Here is a 14,545-nt window from a genome sequence, read left to right on the forward strand (position 1 = left end):
AACTGACACAAACTTTATAATAATAATAATATAATAATAATAATATAATAATAATAATAATATATATATACTATAATATAATATACTTTAAATTAACTTAATTGTATCAGAAAACCAAACATTTGACATTTGGATTATTGATGACATTGACACAAAATTGAAGCAACACTTGTAGGATATTAATCTCTCTTGGACAGGCTACATAAATGGTACTGTAGATCTGTCATGATAAAACGGGATGTGTGAGATCGGCAGCATTAGTTCCAGTGCTTGGGTTTTTCATCACTGGTTATTTGGACAAATCACGATTTTGCAGGTGTTAGCATCTTTTGAATTTTGGAAGGAGAGGGGACATTTGGCCCAAAGACTTGCCCGTAACTTGCAAAGAGAGAGGGTGGAGCTCTTCATTTCGGTTCTGCTCGTTGTTTTCTATCTCTTCTCTTAACACGTATGGACCCAGAACTTAATCGAGCATCTGACCAATTACGCAAGATTAAAGTTCTGGGTTAGCCGAGATTAGTAGGATATAGACCACCCTGAAAATACCAATGCATTCTTACCAGAGTTCACTTAAAACGCCATTAAGTTGGCATATCCATGTGGGAAAGTTAAAACAAGGCAATCAATTGTGCCTTTTAAATTAGCGTCACAAATGGCATCATCACTGGTAACATTATAATAAAATATCATTTGGTAGGTTATATTTGTCCTATTTCACATGTACAAGTATGTATTATACGCATGTGTGAAATAGATTTTTTTTGCATATTCCAACTCCCCCTGAGAGTGGGGTCATGGCCAGTGTCAGCCATTATCAACAGGGACCTTGGAGCAATTAGGGTTAAGTGCCTTGCTCAAGGGCACTTCAAAATATTTTTCACCTTGTAGCTTGGGGATTCGAGTTAGCGACCTTTCGGTTATTGGCCCAATGCTCTAACCGCTAGGCTACCTGCCGCCACTATGTTGTTAAAAGTATCTTAAGTAATTCTAATAGACATTCCAACTCCTAACAGTATTTTTTACTGGCTACTGTAGAAAGAGTGGATAGGTCACACGCTGTTCTCTTTATACATTTATTTTTTTTATTTTATCTATGACCGAGGAGACAGACATTGAAAGTAAATCGAACTCTGTTATGATCTTGTGATTTTGAAATCTGTTAAAACATTATTTTTTTTAAATAACATTCAAAATGTGTACCACGTATGGATCTGAAGTGCCACAGTGAATCTTTATTAAACCCATCGACCACTTAAAATAATCAATGTCCAACTCAATGTTTTGAAATCTGTCAACTTAAATAGTGTTGAGAATTCATCTTCCAATTACGCTGACCAGGATTCAGTCACAGTGGAGTCTGGGTCAAACAGAGTGTAAAGCCTGGTCAGGCTCCTATTCAGGCTAAGGCTGGATGATTTGCTGCAGGGATTATTATTGTGACTAGCTGAATGCAGGTAATGTAGCACATTAAAGCAAAAGTCTGAACGTCCACAGTTATAGGGAGGGGGGGGGTGGGGGTTTAGAAGAACAGGATGGAAGTTGAAGTTGTGTTTTTCTTTATTTCTGCCTTTGTAGAACCAGCGAGTTCCTGCTGACATGATCTTCTTAAGGACCTCTGAAAGAAATGGTAAACATCTGCTGGCAATTCATTCAAATCTCCAAAACAGGATAGTTAGGGTAATGGCATGTTTAAAAAGGGTGGTGAGGTGAAGGGATTAGCCTAGAGCCAGGACAGGAAGTGCAACAATGTCTAAATTGTAATTGGGTCCAGTAGGCTATCGTTCAAAGTGGTGGTTTGGGGGGGACGGGTTGTGGTGGAAGACAGAAGAAGCATGGTCCATTCATTTCCCCTGACCATTTTTGTCTTTTAAATTGCAAGTTAGTTCGTAAGGAAAATCCCCAAGACAGGCAGAGTGTAGAATAGAAAGAACATATAAAATGCAAAGAGAGAACTGGGGAACCAAGGTACAAAGACTGAGCCTAATCTGAATAAACAAATGTGTTATTGGATGAGATTTGAAAGAGTGGTGACAGAAACAGAATGAATTGCTCCCATGCAAAACAATGCCATCTCCACCAGGCTTGTTGTTTTCTAAACAAGTACACCACCACCCCCTCGATAACTATTAGCTGTTAGGATCCATCGGAAACATGCGATAAAACATTTGGAGTACGACAACCGTACACTTTTATTATCTTGATTTGGAGTAAAACAAACTAGATGAAAGCATGCTTAGCTGTGGTTGTGCTTTCCTGTGGGGGGAGGAAAAACAACATGTTTATTTTACTGGAAAGAGTGGTTAGTTGGTTATCTCTCTGACACATGGAGGCCATTAGGTCAATTATGAAGAGGCTAGCTAGGCCCAGTGTTCTGAGCTATAGACAGGCAGGCAGGATGACGCAGACCAGGAGGAACTGGGGTTACTGGAGGCTGTGGGGGGATGAGGGTTGGGTTGGCATGGATACCTCTTCACTTTCTTGTTCATCCCCAGAGTAATGTGCAGTTGGGCACCATTCATATTTGAGCACTATTTTGCAGTAAGTCATTTGGTAAGATATGTTTATGTTGAAAGATAAAGGGGATGAAGGATGCACCAAATAAAAGAATACTAGAAGTTGACGCATGTGACAATTGACAAGTTTGTAAATGATCATTATTTACATAGGGTAACACATTTAGTTTTTTAGATGGACAGAATGTAGTTATTTGTACCATGGAGGCCCTATAACTCTGAATGCTTCTGCAATCTCTAAAGCCTACACAACGGTGCCCCCTAGAGGTGTCTAACTCCATTCTGGATCAGTTATTTTCCTCACTTCTGCCTTGTTCTAGGTTCCTGCTTCCTGCGTACTGACCAACTGGACGGAGAGACGGACTGGAAACTACGCCACCCAGTGGCCTGTACTCAGAGGCTGCCCACTGCTGCTGTGAGTCACCAGACCAGATGGCTGATCTATCTTTTAGTAGAATACGATGTTGGCACTGCACTGACTGCAGAAAAATGTAGTAAAGTAATGCCACATCTCATGTTTTTGGGGGATGTTCTTGGAATTTTTATCGCTTATTGATAAGTGACCATGTTGTGATTGCTCCTCCAGGATCTTCTCCAGATCAGATCCTATGTGTATGCAGAGGAACCAAACATTGACATCCACAACTTTATTGGCACTTTCACCAGGGTGAGTGTTAGGGCCTGAACAATTATATTTTACTTTTCTTGTTTAAGACATGCATAAAGATAATTGCCACCATATACTTTGAGGAAGGACTTTCTGTTTTCATGGAGTAATGTTCCATACTCTGTCTGTGTTTTGTGTCCTCTGTGCTGTGCTTTAGGAGGATGGAGACCCTCCAGTCAATGAGAGTCTCAGTATTGAGAATACCCTTTGGGCCAGCACTGTCATCGCCTCTGGTAAATACCAACTCCCCCAGTGGTGTGCTCATTCTCTCCACTGAAGCAGCTAAAACATGGAAGCGAGCAGTACCAGCCCTTCCTCCATCCCTCCCTCCATCTATTTCTAGAGCAGTGATGAGGCATTACTTCCTCCACGCTTGATGTGCTGATGATTTGTCCTACACACACACACCGGCGCAATCAGACATTTGTTCATTTAAAACTAGTTCGGGGTAGTTAACCATAAAAGACAACGTTTCCCTAAAGGGAAAAAACACAGAGATTTCAGAGTCTAACCTACTGTATACAGCATACGGTAGTCATTTGGCAAATTGGCAAACTCTCATGTACTACTGTCATTATACATTTCAAAACATGCATTCACATCAAGGGAAGTCTTCTACATGCTTTATTATATGGTATGGTTTATGATTCGAAACTTGTCAGTTTAAAAGTTTCAGTCCATTACTTGAATGTTCTGTCTCTGTAGGCACTGTGGTAGGAGTAGTTATTTACACAGGCAAGGAACTCCGGAGTGTGATGAACACCTCAGACCCAAGGCACAAGGTATATTAATGTCAAACATCCTGCACATGACGCTTTCCTTTAGTACATGAACTCATGCAAATATTCTGGTAGAACTATATTTTACGGTACTGTTTCAATGGTAATTCATAGTTTATTACTGTGTTGTTACCTTTATTTTAAGGTCTTAAAAAAAGAAAATACCCTGGTCAATTTATGTACTGTAAAGTAAACCGCTACCAATACTCAAATAATCATATCATTTCAACAGTTGTTCCATAATATTGTGTTTAGAGTGTTTTGACGTGTACTGCCTGATGTCATTCTCATTTATCATCTCTTGTAGGTTGGCCTATTTGACCTGGAAGTGAACTGTTTAACCAAGATCCTGTTTGGGGCTTTGGTGGTGGTGTCTCTGGTCATGGTGGCCCTCCAACACTTTGCCGGCCGTTGGTATCTGCAGATCTTCCGCTTCCTGCTGCTTTTCTCCAACATTGTCCCCATCAGGTAGGAGTTTAACACACTTTCTATTTAATTTAAATGAGCAATTTATAAATGCATATTTAACAACATTTAACAGCAGGTTTAAGACCAAAAGTTGGTATTTTCAGTTGAGGCCTACGTTTACATAAAATCTACCCTTGCTTAATTGTTTCTACATATTCTTATGCGCATGTTTGATGGACAACCTAAACTCATTAATATCCACATTTTATTAAATGAATAAAATGTGAACTTTGTGTATCCAGCTTGCGTGTGAACCTGGACATGGGTAAGATGGTGTTCAGCTGGATGATCAGAAGAGACTCTAAGATCCCTGGTACGGTGGTCAGGGCCAGCACTATACCTGAACAGCTGGGACGCATCTCCTACCTGCTCACTGACAAAACAGGTCTGCTACTTTTGTGGTTTATAGACATAAATATGTAATTATTGACTGCCGGACTATCATGGCTGTGTGGCTGTGGACTCTGTATGGAGCTTAAGAGGTAAGAGTGCCTCCATAAACTGTCAGCTTAGTCAATTCATATAATATGTAACTATGGTAATAAAACATGACAGTAAAGTATAAGGTTTGCAGAAAACTGCTAAATGTTGTAGTGCACAGGACAAGTAGTGGCTAGTGCTACAATATAAGACAATGCCAAATGCCTGTATCTTGTTTTAGTAGTCAGAAGAGGACATTGCCTCAACATGTCAGCCTGTCATGAGACTTGATAGTGTTGAAGATTTGCTAAGGTTATGTTCATTATGAGTGCTAGGGCAAGCCTGTCCATGATCAGGGCGATGGGGCCTAGGGGTCAAAGGTCAGTCTAATGTAGGCACTGTAGGGGCTTCTCAGGTCATCCTGAAATACTAGCTACAGAGAGGGGGGCATTTAAGGTGTGAAGACAGTCAGGACACTGACAGCATGGAAAGATACTTGACTTGTAGATCATAGTGTGACTGTACTATATATAGACTGTTTAAAAATCACTATGTTTAAATTATTATAATAATTTTAACACCAACACTACCATCTCGCTTCCAACACTTCTGACACCAGTGCAAATAACCCCTTGATCAGTAGAAATGCTACAAATAGTATAAATTGTGGTTGTGTGTTCGATGCAGGGACTCTTACCCAGAATGAGATGGTGTTCCGTCGCCTCCATCTTGGAACGGTGGCCTATGGAATGGACTCCATGGACGAGGTGCAGAGCCACGTGTTCAGTGCCTACACACAGGTAAACAATAACCATCACCATATTGAGATAGTTGTGGCGCACATAGAGCGTCATTGACAGAAACGACAATTGCCAAACTCTCTATGTAGACCTGTGGCTCTGCATCTGCCCATATGGGCTGTGGGCAATGAATTACTAATTGGTGAGACAGTCAATGCTTGAAAACTCAAAAGAATTCTGTGTGAAAACCAATAACAACCATTGTCTTTAGGGCATGTCTTTTGGACAGCATATCAGCTAAGTGATTATTGTTTGGCTGAATGCTTCCTGACCCCTAATAACATTCTTTGTCCCTTTGACACCAGAGGTTAGTGGAGAAGGAAACCGGATTAGCCACTAGCCCCAGAGCCCACTAGCACTGACCTGCCCTAGTTTAATGACTCCACCATTAACCCCTGTGGAAACACAACCCCCAGCCTAAAAATAGCAGCAGCAAGATGCTAAAGCTAATTGTTCATATTTCTTATTTTGTTACACACCTGGTTGTGTTTACTTTCTGTGGTTGGAATGAATGAATAGGGTAGGATTAGTTAAATGACTTGGTTAGTAGTCATTTTAGAACTGAGTAAATTCAGAGAAGTGTTATGTTTTAGCACTACAAAATGCATATATTCCATATACTTTATTGCCATAGTTACTGAATAAGGCAGCTCACAGGTACATGTACTGTATATATACATTACAGTATATATTCCCCACAAATAATGTATTTATGTGATGACTGTTTGTCAATCCATGGCTGAGAAAAAAAAGTTTATTGTTAAAAAACGCTCTACTAATTATTGAAAACCTTGCAGGTAGACAGATGCTCCAACTCAGTCGGCTAACTTTTCTTTTCTGCACCTTCCACCCCACAGCCCTCTCATGACCTCCCAGCATCCAGAGTTCCGGCGGCCACTAAGGTTCGTAAGACCATCAGCAGCCGTGTGCATGAGGCGGTGAAGGCCATCGCCCTGGTGCACTGTGTGACGCCCGCGTACGAGGCCAACGGCGTGACGGACCAGGCCGAGGCAGAGCAGCATTATGAGGACACCTGTAGGGTTTACCAGGCTGCCAGCCCAGACGAGGTACACAACGGCTCACCCTAACTACTAGACATAACTGTCCAAAAATATAGCAACCAGGGGTTGTTAGTGTTTTATACAAATAATTAATTAACAGTTGACATTTGCCCTGCGAGGTTATAATATTGTTTTTTGTTAAAGATACAGTAGACCAACATATACAAAAAATGCATGGGAAAAATGTGAGTTGTCTACTCAACACCCTCAGGAAGGTTAAAGGGAATTGTTACGAGGTATTGCGACAGTAGAATAATAGAGTCCAAGTTAAATGATGGAGAGGGTCACTTCAAGTGATTTTGAAGTTTGAACCCTTAGCGGTTGTTGCCGTGGACTACCTGCTGCCTGCTGCCTTTGAAGGAAACCTAGAGGAGACAAATGACATGTGTACCTAGCTATGTTATTGATCGCTATGAATCATTTGAAGTCCAGGAAGAAGGCTGAGGAGGAATTCACCTTGATCCAATTCCCGTAGTGTAAATACACATTTCCTTAATGTGCTCCCCAGTCTATTGGATTTCAGCTAACCTATTCCCTCTTTGAATCTCCTACCTTAGTATTAGATACTTTGATATGGCCCACAGCTTTTGTTTTTATGGTGAGCTGTGGCTTATTGTATGCTCAACTTCATGCAATACAAGCATTTTTTTTTCTTCCCGCAAATATGTATGAGTCTTGAAACTCCTGTCCTGTTCCAAGATTTTCACAGGTTACAATATAAGTCAATGTGTTACTATTCCCTTTCTTGATTGAATGTTTTTGCAATTGTTAAAATAGGTATATTGTATCCGCTTGATATGATCTTGGCTCAAATTCAGTTTGCTTTCCTATGGCTTCTCAGGAAGTCTATATATAGATATGGTGTTGACTGTTGGCTGCCGGTGATAGTGGTCACAATGTCAGTGGCAGTTGCATGCATGGTTTATAATCGTAAGCCATTTATTTAACTTGCTTTGTTTGATGTGATACATGTAATTGCCAAAATAAAGGAAATACCAACTGAGTGTCTTGTTAGGGCTACCAGAACTGCTTCAATGCACTATGGCATAGAATCTACAAGTGTCTGGAACACTATTGGAGGTATGAAACACCATTCTTCAACAAGAAATTCCATAGTTTGGTGTTTTGTTAATAGTGGTGGAAAACACTGTCTCAGGTGCCGCTCCAGAATCACCCATAAGTGTTCAATTGGGTTGAGATCTGGAGACTGAGACGGCTATGGCATATTGTGAATCATCAGCAAGTTGAGCAGTCTCCGTCACTGACGCTCCTGCCAAACGTGCCCCAACAATCACCCCTCTTTCAAAGTCACTGAGATTTCTTCTTCTAGCCATGGTAGACAAAGTAATGGGCAACTGGGCCTGCCCAGTATTTTTATACATCACTCTAAGCATGATGGCATGTTAATTCCACACCTATGTGGCAGCACCTGTTTTGAATATACTTTGTATCCCTCATTTACTCAAGTGTTTTCTTTATTTGGCAGTTACCTGTACATGTTTGGCAGATATAACCCGTTTTTTAATTAAATCAAAATTAATAGTCCTGGTTGTTGTGTGGAGATATTATTCCAAAACTTGTGCTTTTACATCTGCTTTTTAGTACATCATATGTATTATGTTTAATATATTGATTGAGTATAAAGTATTTCCTGAGGCTTATACTTTCAAGCAGGGCCAATAAGAATTTTAGCTTCTGCCAAGCTGTGGTTTTGACTCCAGACATTTGCCAGTAGCAGATCCAGCTCAATTAAATCCTAGACATTCCCATGACTAGGTGGTGCTGTTGGGTTGGAGGCCGATTCACTGCTCATCTCCATAGTGAATGTAGCCTTACTAATGTTACCATGACTAAGTCAAACACCTCATTCTCCCCAACTTGTATGACCAACACACAAGGTAGTCAGAGCTTTGTTGATCATTATGGAGTTCAGCTCAAGACCACCATTAGCCAAGCATAGCCTCAGGCCAAATATTAGCATAAAATAAGTATTATTTGTTAGCTGGAAGAGGCTTGGTTTGGGACCGGACTTTGGAAGTGTTTAGGGTCCAATTGATGCCTCTTCCTGTCCATCTGAGATTGAAATTAGAGACCGGTCAGTGTAGGCATGGGGGATGAATTGTGTTTTTGATCTTGTGCTGGTGGTCTGGAAGTTATTGGGAAAAATAACTTCTGACCCCCCCCCCCCCCCCCCCCCCCAAAAGTGATTATTTCAATCATTCCAAATGTCGTCTGTTTGGCATTATCCTCATGTGCCCTTCAAAAGAGACCAGAAACAACATGTGGCATTGTCTTTTAAAATTGTCTTCCTAGTTTGTCAATCAATACTCTTGAATGCAGAAAATGTTTTTATTATTGATTTGAGCTGAAGTAGAGCTGTGCTCTTTGATGTGCTACTCAGATTTATATTTCCTGTTCTTTAATTGGTCCTGTGAAAAGGTACATCATGTTAATCTCTCGTGAAAAGACTACGTAAACATAAATGGTGCTGTAGATCTGTCATGATAAAACGGGATGTGTGAGTTCAGCCGCATTAGTTCCAGTGCTTGGGTTTTTCGTCACTGATTATTTGGACAAATCATGATTTTGCAGGTGTTCGCATCTTTTGAATTTTGGAAGGAGAGGGGACATTTGGCTCAAAGACTTGCCTGTAAATTGCAAAGAGAGAGGGTGGAGCTCTTCATTCCGGATCCGCTCATTCTATCTCTTCTCTTAACACTATGGACCCAGAACTTCATTGACTATCTGACCAATTACGCAATTATGGTCCTTCTGTAGCTCAGTTGGTAGAGCATGGCGCTTCTAACGCCAGGGTAGTGGGTTCAATTCCCGGGACCACCCATACGTAGAATGTATGCACACATGACTGTAAGTCGCTTTGGATGAAAGCGTCTGCTAAATGGCATTTATTATTATTATTATTATTTATTATTACTTCACTTCTGGATTAACCAAGATGAACCCATTTCATGCTAAAACAGTCCTTTCTCCTTTTACCTTATCAAATGTATGTATTTTTTATAACCACCCATTCACCAAACTGTTGCTAGGTTTCGCTGGTGCAATGGACAGAGAGTGTGGGTCTGACCCTGGTCGGACGGGACCAGAACTCCATGCAGCTGAGGACTCCTAGTGGACAGATCCTGAACTTCACCATCCTACAGATATTCCCTTTCACCTATGTTAGCAAGCGAATGGGAATCATAGTTCGAGTGAGTGCTGCTGACTAGGATATGAATTTGATTTGAAAATTCTAATTTGAGTCATCCCTTTACAGTTGCCAGAGGTGTATGCTTTCCTCAGCTGATCTAATGTATTGTGGAAGATCATTTGTATTTTGCTTGATTGTGTTTTGATGTAACTACTCCTTTGAAAGATCCATTGTATAGCTGATATCAGTAGGACCAACTGTTTGGGACCAACTGCTCTTTTTTAAGATACATTTTATGGCTTTTGTTCCTGAGCATTGATCCATTTATCTATCTAGACATAGGCTGATCTAAGACAGACTTTACCCTGCTATTTAGCCTACCTGGTTAAATAAAGGTAAAATAAAAAATAAAAATGAACTCCGATGACTAAGTCTCTGTGCTGTCTGCATGACTAACTATTGTTGTTGGCTTGGATAGACCTGGTATAACTCTACTTTAGGAAGGCTGGGATTAAACTTGGCTTCCTCAAGAAAATCAAGAAAATATTTTCAAACATGTTTGGACCCCTTGTGAACATTAACACAAAAATAAGTTTCCCTTTCTAAGCAACCAACCAACCAACAATAATAAACTAATCTTTTATGTGCATCTCTACACATACATTCCAACCTATTGGTTGATGTGAATGTTTTTCTTCAATTTAGTTTGTCAAGCATTGAATGAAGGTAATGGCAGTGAATGGTCTGTTTTACAGGAGGAGTCTACAGGAGAAATAACCTTCTACATGAAGGGTGCAGACGTAGTGATGGCAGGCATCGTCCAGTATAATGATTGGCTGGAAGAAGAGGTATTTTTGGTTTCCTCTATTAAAACACGTAATTTTAGTTTTAATAAACGACCACCATGAATTGATTATAGCGTGTTGTGGTCATCTTTAGGGTGTTTCTGTCAATTTTCCCTTTCTTGGGAAGGTTCAGTCCTTGTGTATGTTTGAACGTTCTGATATTAATGTTTTGGTGTTACTTTTGCTCTTTCTTCCAGTGTGGAAATATGGCCAGGGAAGGCCTGAGGGTCTTGGTCGTTTCCAAAAAGTCTCTAACAGAGGAACAGTACCAAGACTTTGAGGTTGGTAGCATGCCCTCTCTATCTTTGGTCGAGCTTCAATGTAACTGTCGTCACGTTGTTCCATAGAGTATCGGACTGTGCGGTAACCCAAGCCAACAGAAGGAGGAGGATGTTGATGGAGAATGAATTGACTGTCCTGAGTAACCAAGCCCACCGTTAGCGACCTTGACATTTCAGTGTGTCAGCTTAGGGTATCCATTTTGGTTTGAGCACATCACATAGTGTCATAAATAGAAGGGAAACTCATTTTGATCAACGTCTGGGTTTGACATGTGAAACCAGGTGTGGTAATATTCTTACAATGACATGAATTTACTAGTTGCTGCACCTCCCTCTGTATGTGTTGTTTTTACTTTACCAGTGTATTATTATTATTAGTGCTACTCCTTATGAGATTAAAGAAATGTACATTTGTGTTGGATGACAATATAGCACTAATTTGTTTATCGTCCTACACAAAATACACTCTTTCCAGGTGTTGTCTTGGAGTTGTCATGTCCTTTCAAGTCTTTTATATCTGCTAGGTAGCCTACCTACCTGCCAACAACAACAACAAATACAAAAACAAAATAGTTTCCACAGATACTCGCCATTGTTCTTAAGATGTCAAGTGTGTTGTTTGATACTCGGATATCCCTCTCTCACACACACACACACACACACACACACACACACACACACACACACACACACACACACACACACACACACACACACACACACACACACACACACACACACACACACACACACACACACACACACACACACACACACACACACACTCCCATTCTCAATACAGGGTGGGAGGGCGGGCAGATGGGCAGTGTCTCCCCTGCAGCCCCACCAGGCCCATTGCCTGAGTGTATAATTGTGAGAGCTGGCTGGTGGGCAGTGGTGACTCACGCACAGATCTTGTGTTCTTGAGTGAGTCACTCAGATAGCTTTTTGCTTTGTCTCCTCTGAGCTGGAGACTGCTGGACATTTACTTGCTCCTTCCAAATCCTTCTCATCCAAAACATGTTACATTTGACGATTTTGTATGTTTGACAGTTAATCAAACTAGCTAAATTCCAATATGCTATATTCGGATAATGTCTCACAATCCAAATATATTCACCACATTTCTCTCGTTACTTTCTCCACAGGCCCGATATGTACAGGCCAAGCTGAGTGTGCATGACCGGTCTCTGAAGGTTGCCACGGTGATCGAGAGCCTGGAGATGGAGATGGAGCTGTTGTGTTTGACAGGGGTGGAGGACCAACTGCAGGCTGACGTACGGCCCACCCTGGAGATCCTACGTAATGCAGGCATCAAGGTCAGGGGTCACCGGGGCAGTGGGGTAGATGGACTTAGCAACAATTCACTTCAATACATTTTACATTGACGTTTTAGTCATTTAGCAGGCGCTTTATCCAGAGTGCAAAACTCAATACAATTTATTTATCCCTGGGCTTTATGGCCTCTGAAACTGTTGTTATGTGTTGTGTCATTGTTTGAATGTGGATAAGAAATGTAAAACGTATTAATCACACAGAAATTTCATTTTAAAACTGTTTTACATGTGTAGGTGTGGATGTTAACTGGAGATAAGCTGGAAACAGCCACGTGCACAGCTAAGAATGCTCATCTGGTGACCCGCAACCAGGAAATCCACATCTTTAATTCAGTGAGTGGAGAAGCAGTAGAGGGCATTTTTCTGTTCAACCACTGCACTTTGAATATAATGTTTATTGTGAATTGGAATAAATAGCTTTAGCATAAGGGGTCATTCCTAGTTCAGCGGATCATCCACAGTTTCCTGTCGTCTGCACTGACCTCATGCGGGCATCCATCCTCTGTGTGGTGAAGGCCCATAGCTGTGCTTATGTAGTCCCCCAGCCATGTAGCCCAGCCTGGATCCGCTGGCTATTTGGCTGGCCCAACAATAAATCACCACTCACAAGAATAAGCATTCAAGCCAGTGTCAACCAGACCAGAGCCTTTCAGACCTGGGTTCAAATACTATTTGATATTGTTTCAAATACTTAAGCTGTGCTTGACTAGCACTACAGGCAGTCTAAAACAAGCACTTATAGTACATATATTTGAATAATTTTAAATGCTATTTGACCCCAGGTCTGGAAACAGGCCTGTGAGTACCAGCTGAACCACTTCCTGAGGGAACACAGACAGAGAACCTAACTTTCTAATTTGTTTTGCAGGCTTAGCTCTCAAACAGCACCATTGCTTTGATAGTCTGTTGACTTCCCTTTTGGCCTTCGTCCAGTTGCAAAAAAGCTTGCCTGCCATAGGAAGTTTAGGACTTGCGTACAACAATTGTTACTGGAAGAGGATAACAATGGCTGGCACAGCATGAAACCAATCCCTTAGCTTCTCCCAGCAGAGGAGGGCAGGCAGGGGCTGTGACTGTTGAGTGGTCCAATAGCAAAGGCATCTGCTACTGGCTTCCTGGTTCGACACAAATGGCACTGGGTTGATGACTTGACGTATGAACACGCAATTTGAGAGGATTATAGCCATACCAGTGCATAACATTGGTTGACATATTTACGTCTTGTTGTCATTTCCAGTTCCACATTTTTGGAATTCCGAGTCCACATATAAGTTTGACACAGTTGCAGAAACTATGGGATGTTTTCTTCTTAATATGGACCTTAGGTTAGACAATTTGCCCTATTGTAATGTCCACACAATCAACCTCCATATTTCATTAGAAATAGTAGTCTATATAAATCCACAAAATCAGCCATGTATTAGTGGGTTCATGTCCTGGTTGTCCTTATGGTTTCACACCTTACATATGTTCAACATTTGTCAGTTGATCAGTTCACCCTGATGCTAATCTAGAGTGTGGTTGACAGTTGCAGTCAGGAGAGCAGCTACTCCTGCTGCTGTGGGTTAGATAGCTATCTGTGTGTCTCTGACATGATGGTAAGCCATGTACTGTCTGTGGTCCTAGGTGACGACACGAGGAGAGGCCCATCTGGAGCTCAACGCTTTCAGGAGGAAACACGACTGTGCTCTGGTCATATCAGGGGACTCACTGGAGGTAAGCTAAGCACCGTCCTCACTCTGAATACTTTACCTTATCTGTGTAAACCAAACCAAAGCACTGTTACTGAAGAGGCCTTTGGTGGTATCTGTGGTATTGGTAATAGTCAGTCTAACATTGGTTAAAGTCTCACTGAGACACTTGAGAAATGTCAGCCAGTGTTGAGTCTTATCCATTCACACTGCTGCATTGTTTTGAGTCTCAATTGACAACTGCCTAGATAAATGTAACAGACGTTGAGGAAGGAGTCTATATCAATGATAAAGATCCAGACATCTCCACAGTTGGTCGTTGGCCCCGGTGGTTGTTCAACCCTCGTCTGTTTCTCTGCTGCAGGTGTGTCTGAAGTTCTATGAGTATGAGTTTATGGAGCTGGCATGTCAGTGTCCTGCCGTGGTGTGTTGTCGCTGTGCTCCGACCCAGAAGGCCCAGATAGTCCGCCTGCTGCAGGAGCGCACTGGCAAACTCACCTGTGCTGTAGGTGAGTCTGCCCAGTGTCAGCCC

The 14,545-nt window shown here is 41.4% G+C and overlaps 1 protein-coding gene across 1 annotated transcript in view; it reads left to right on the top strand.

Moving 5' to 3' along the window:
• LOC124032203 (probable phospholipid-transporting ATPase IIA) overlaps nucleotides 1–14,545 on the top strand; it is a 38,564-nt gene that overhangs the window by 12,099 nt on the left and 11,920 nt on the right. The window contains exons 6-21 of the mRNA XM_046344426.1: nucleotides 1,576–1,627; nucleotides 2,834–2,928; nucleotides 3,100–3,180; nucleotides 3,338–3,413; nucleotides 3,886–3,962; nucleotides 4,267–4,427; nucleotides 4,670–4,812; nucleotides 5,535–5,647; nucleotides 6,505–6,714; nucleotides 9,759–9,920; nucleotides 10,615–10,707; nucleotides 10,902–10,985; nucleotides 12,134–12,304; nucleotides 12,557–12,655; nucleotides 13,949–14,038; nucleotides 14,378–14,522. Of these exons, the coding sequence (XP_046200382.1) occupies nucleotides 1,576–1,627; nucleotides 2,834–2,928; nucleotides 3,100–3,180; nucleotides 3,338–3,413; nucleotides 3,886–3,962; nucleotides 4,267–4,427; nucleotides 4,670–4,812; nucleotides 5,535–5,647; nucleotides 6,505–6,714; nucleotides 9,759–9,920; nucleotides 10,615–10,707; nucleotides 10,902–10,985; nucleotides 12,134–12,304; nucleotides 12,557–12,655; nucleotides 13,949–14,038; nucleotides 14,378–14,522 (1,852 nt within the window). The remainder of the gene's footprint in view (nucleotides 1–1,575; nucleotides 1,628–2,833; nucleotides 2,929–3,099; nucleotides 3,181–3,337; nucleotides 3,414–3,885; nucleotides 3,963–4,266; nucleotides 4,428–4,669; nucleotides 4,813–5,534; nucleotides 5,648–6,504; nucleotides 6,715–9,758; nucleotides 9,921–10,614; nucleotides 10,708–10,901; nucleotides 10,986–12,133; nucleotides 12,305–12,556; nucleotides 12,656–13,948; nucleotides 14,039–14,377; nucleotides 14,523–14,545) is intronic.

This window comes from Oncorhynchus gorbuscha, linkage group LG03 (genome assembly GCF_021184085.1).
Source record: "Oncorhynchus gorbuscha isolate QuinsamMale2020 ecotype Even-year linkage group LG03, OgorEven_v1.0, whole genome shotgun sequence".
Lineage (NCBI taxonomy): Eukaryota > Metazoa > Chordata > Actinopteri > Salmoniformes > Salmonidae > Oncorhynchus > Oncorhynchus gorbuscha.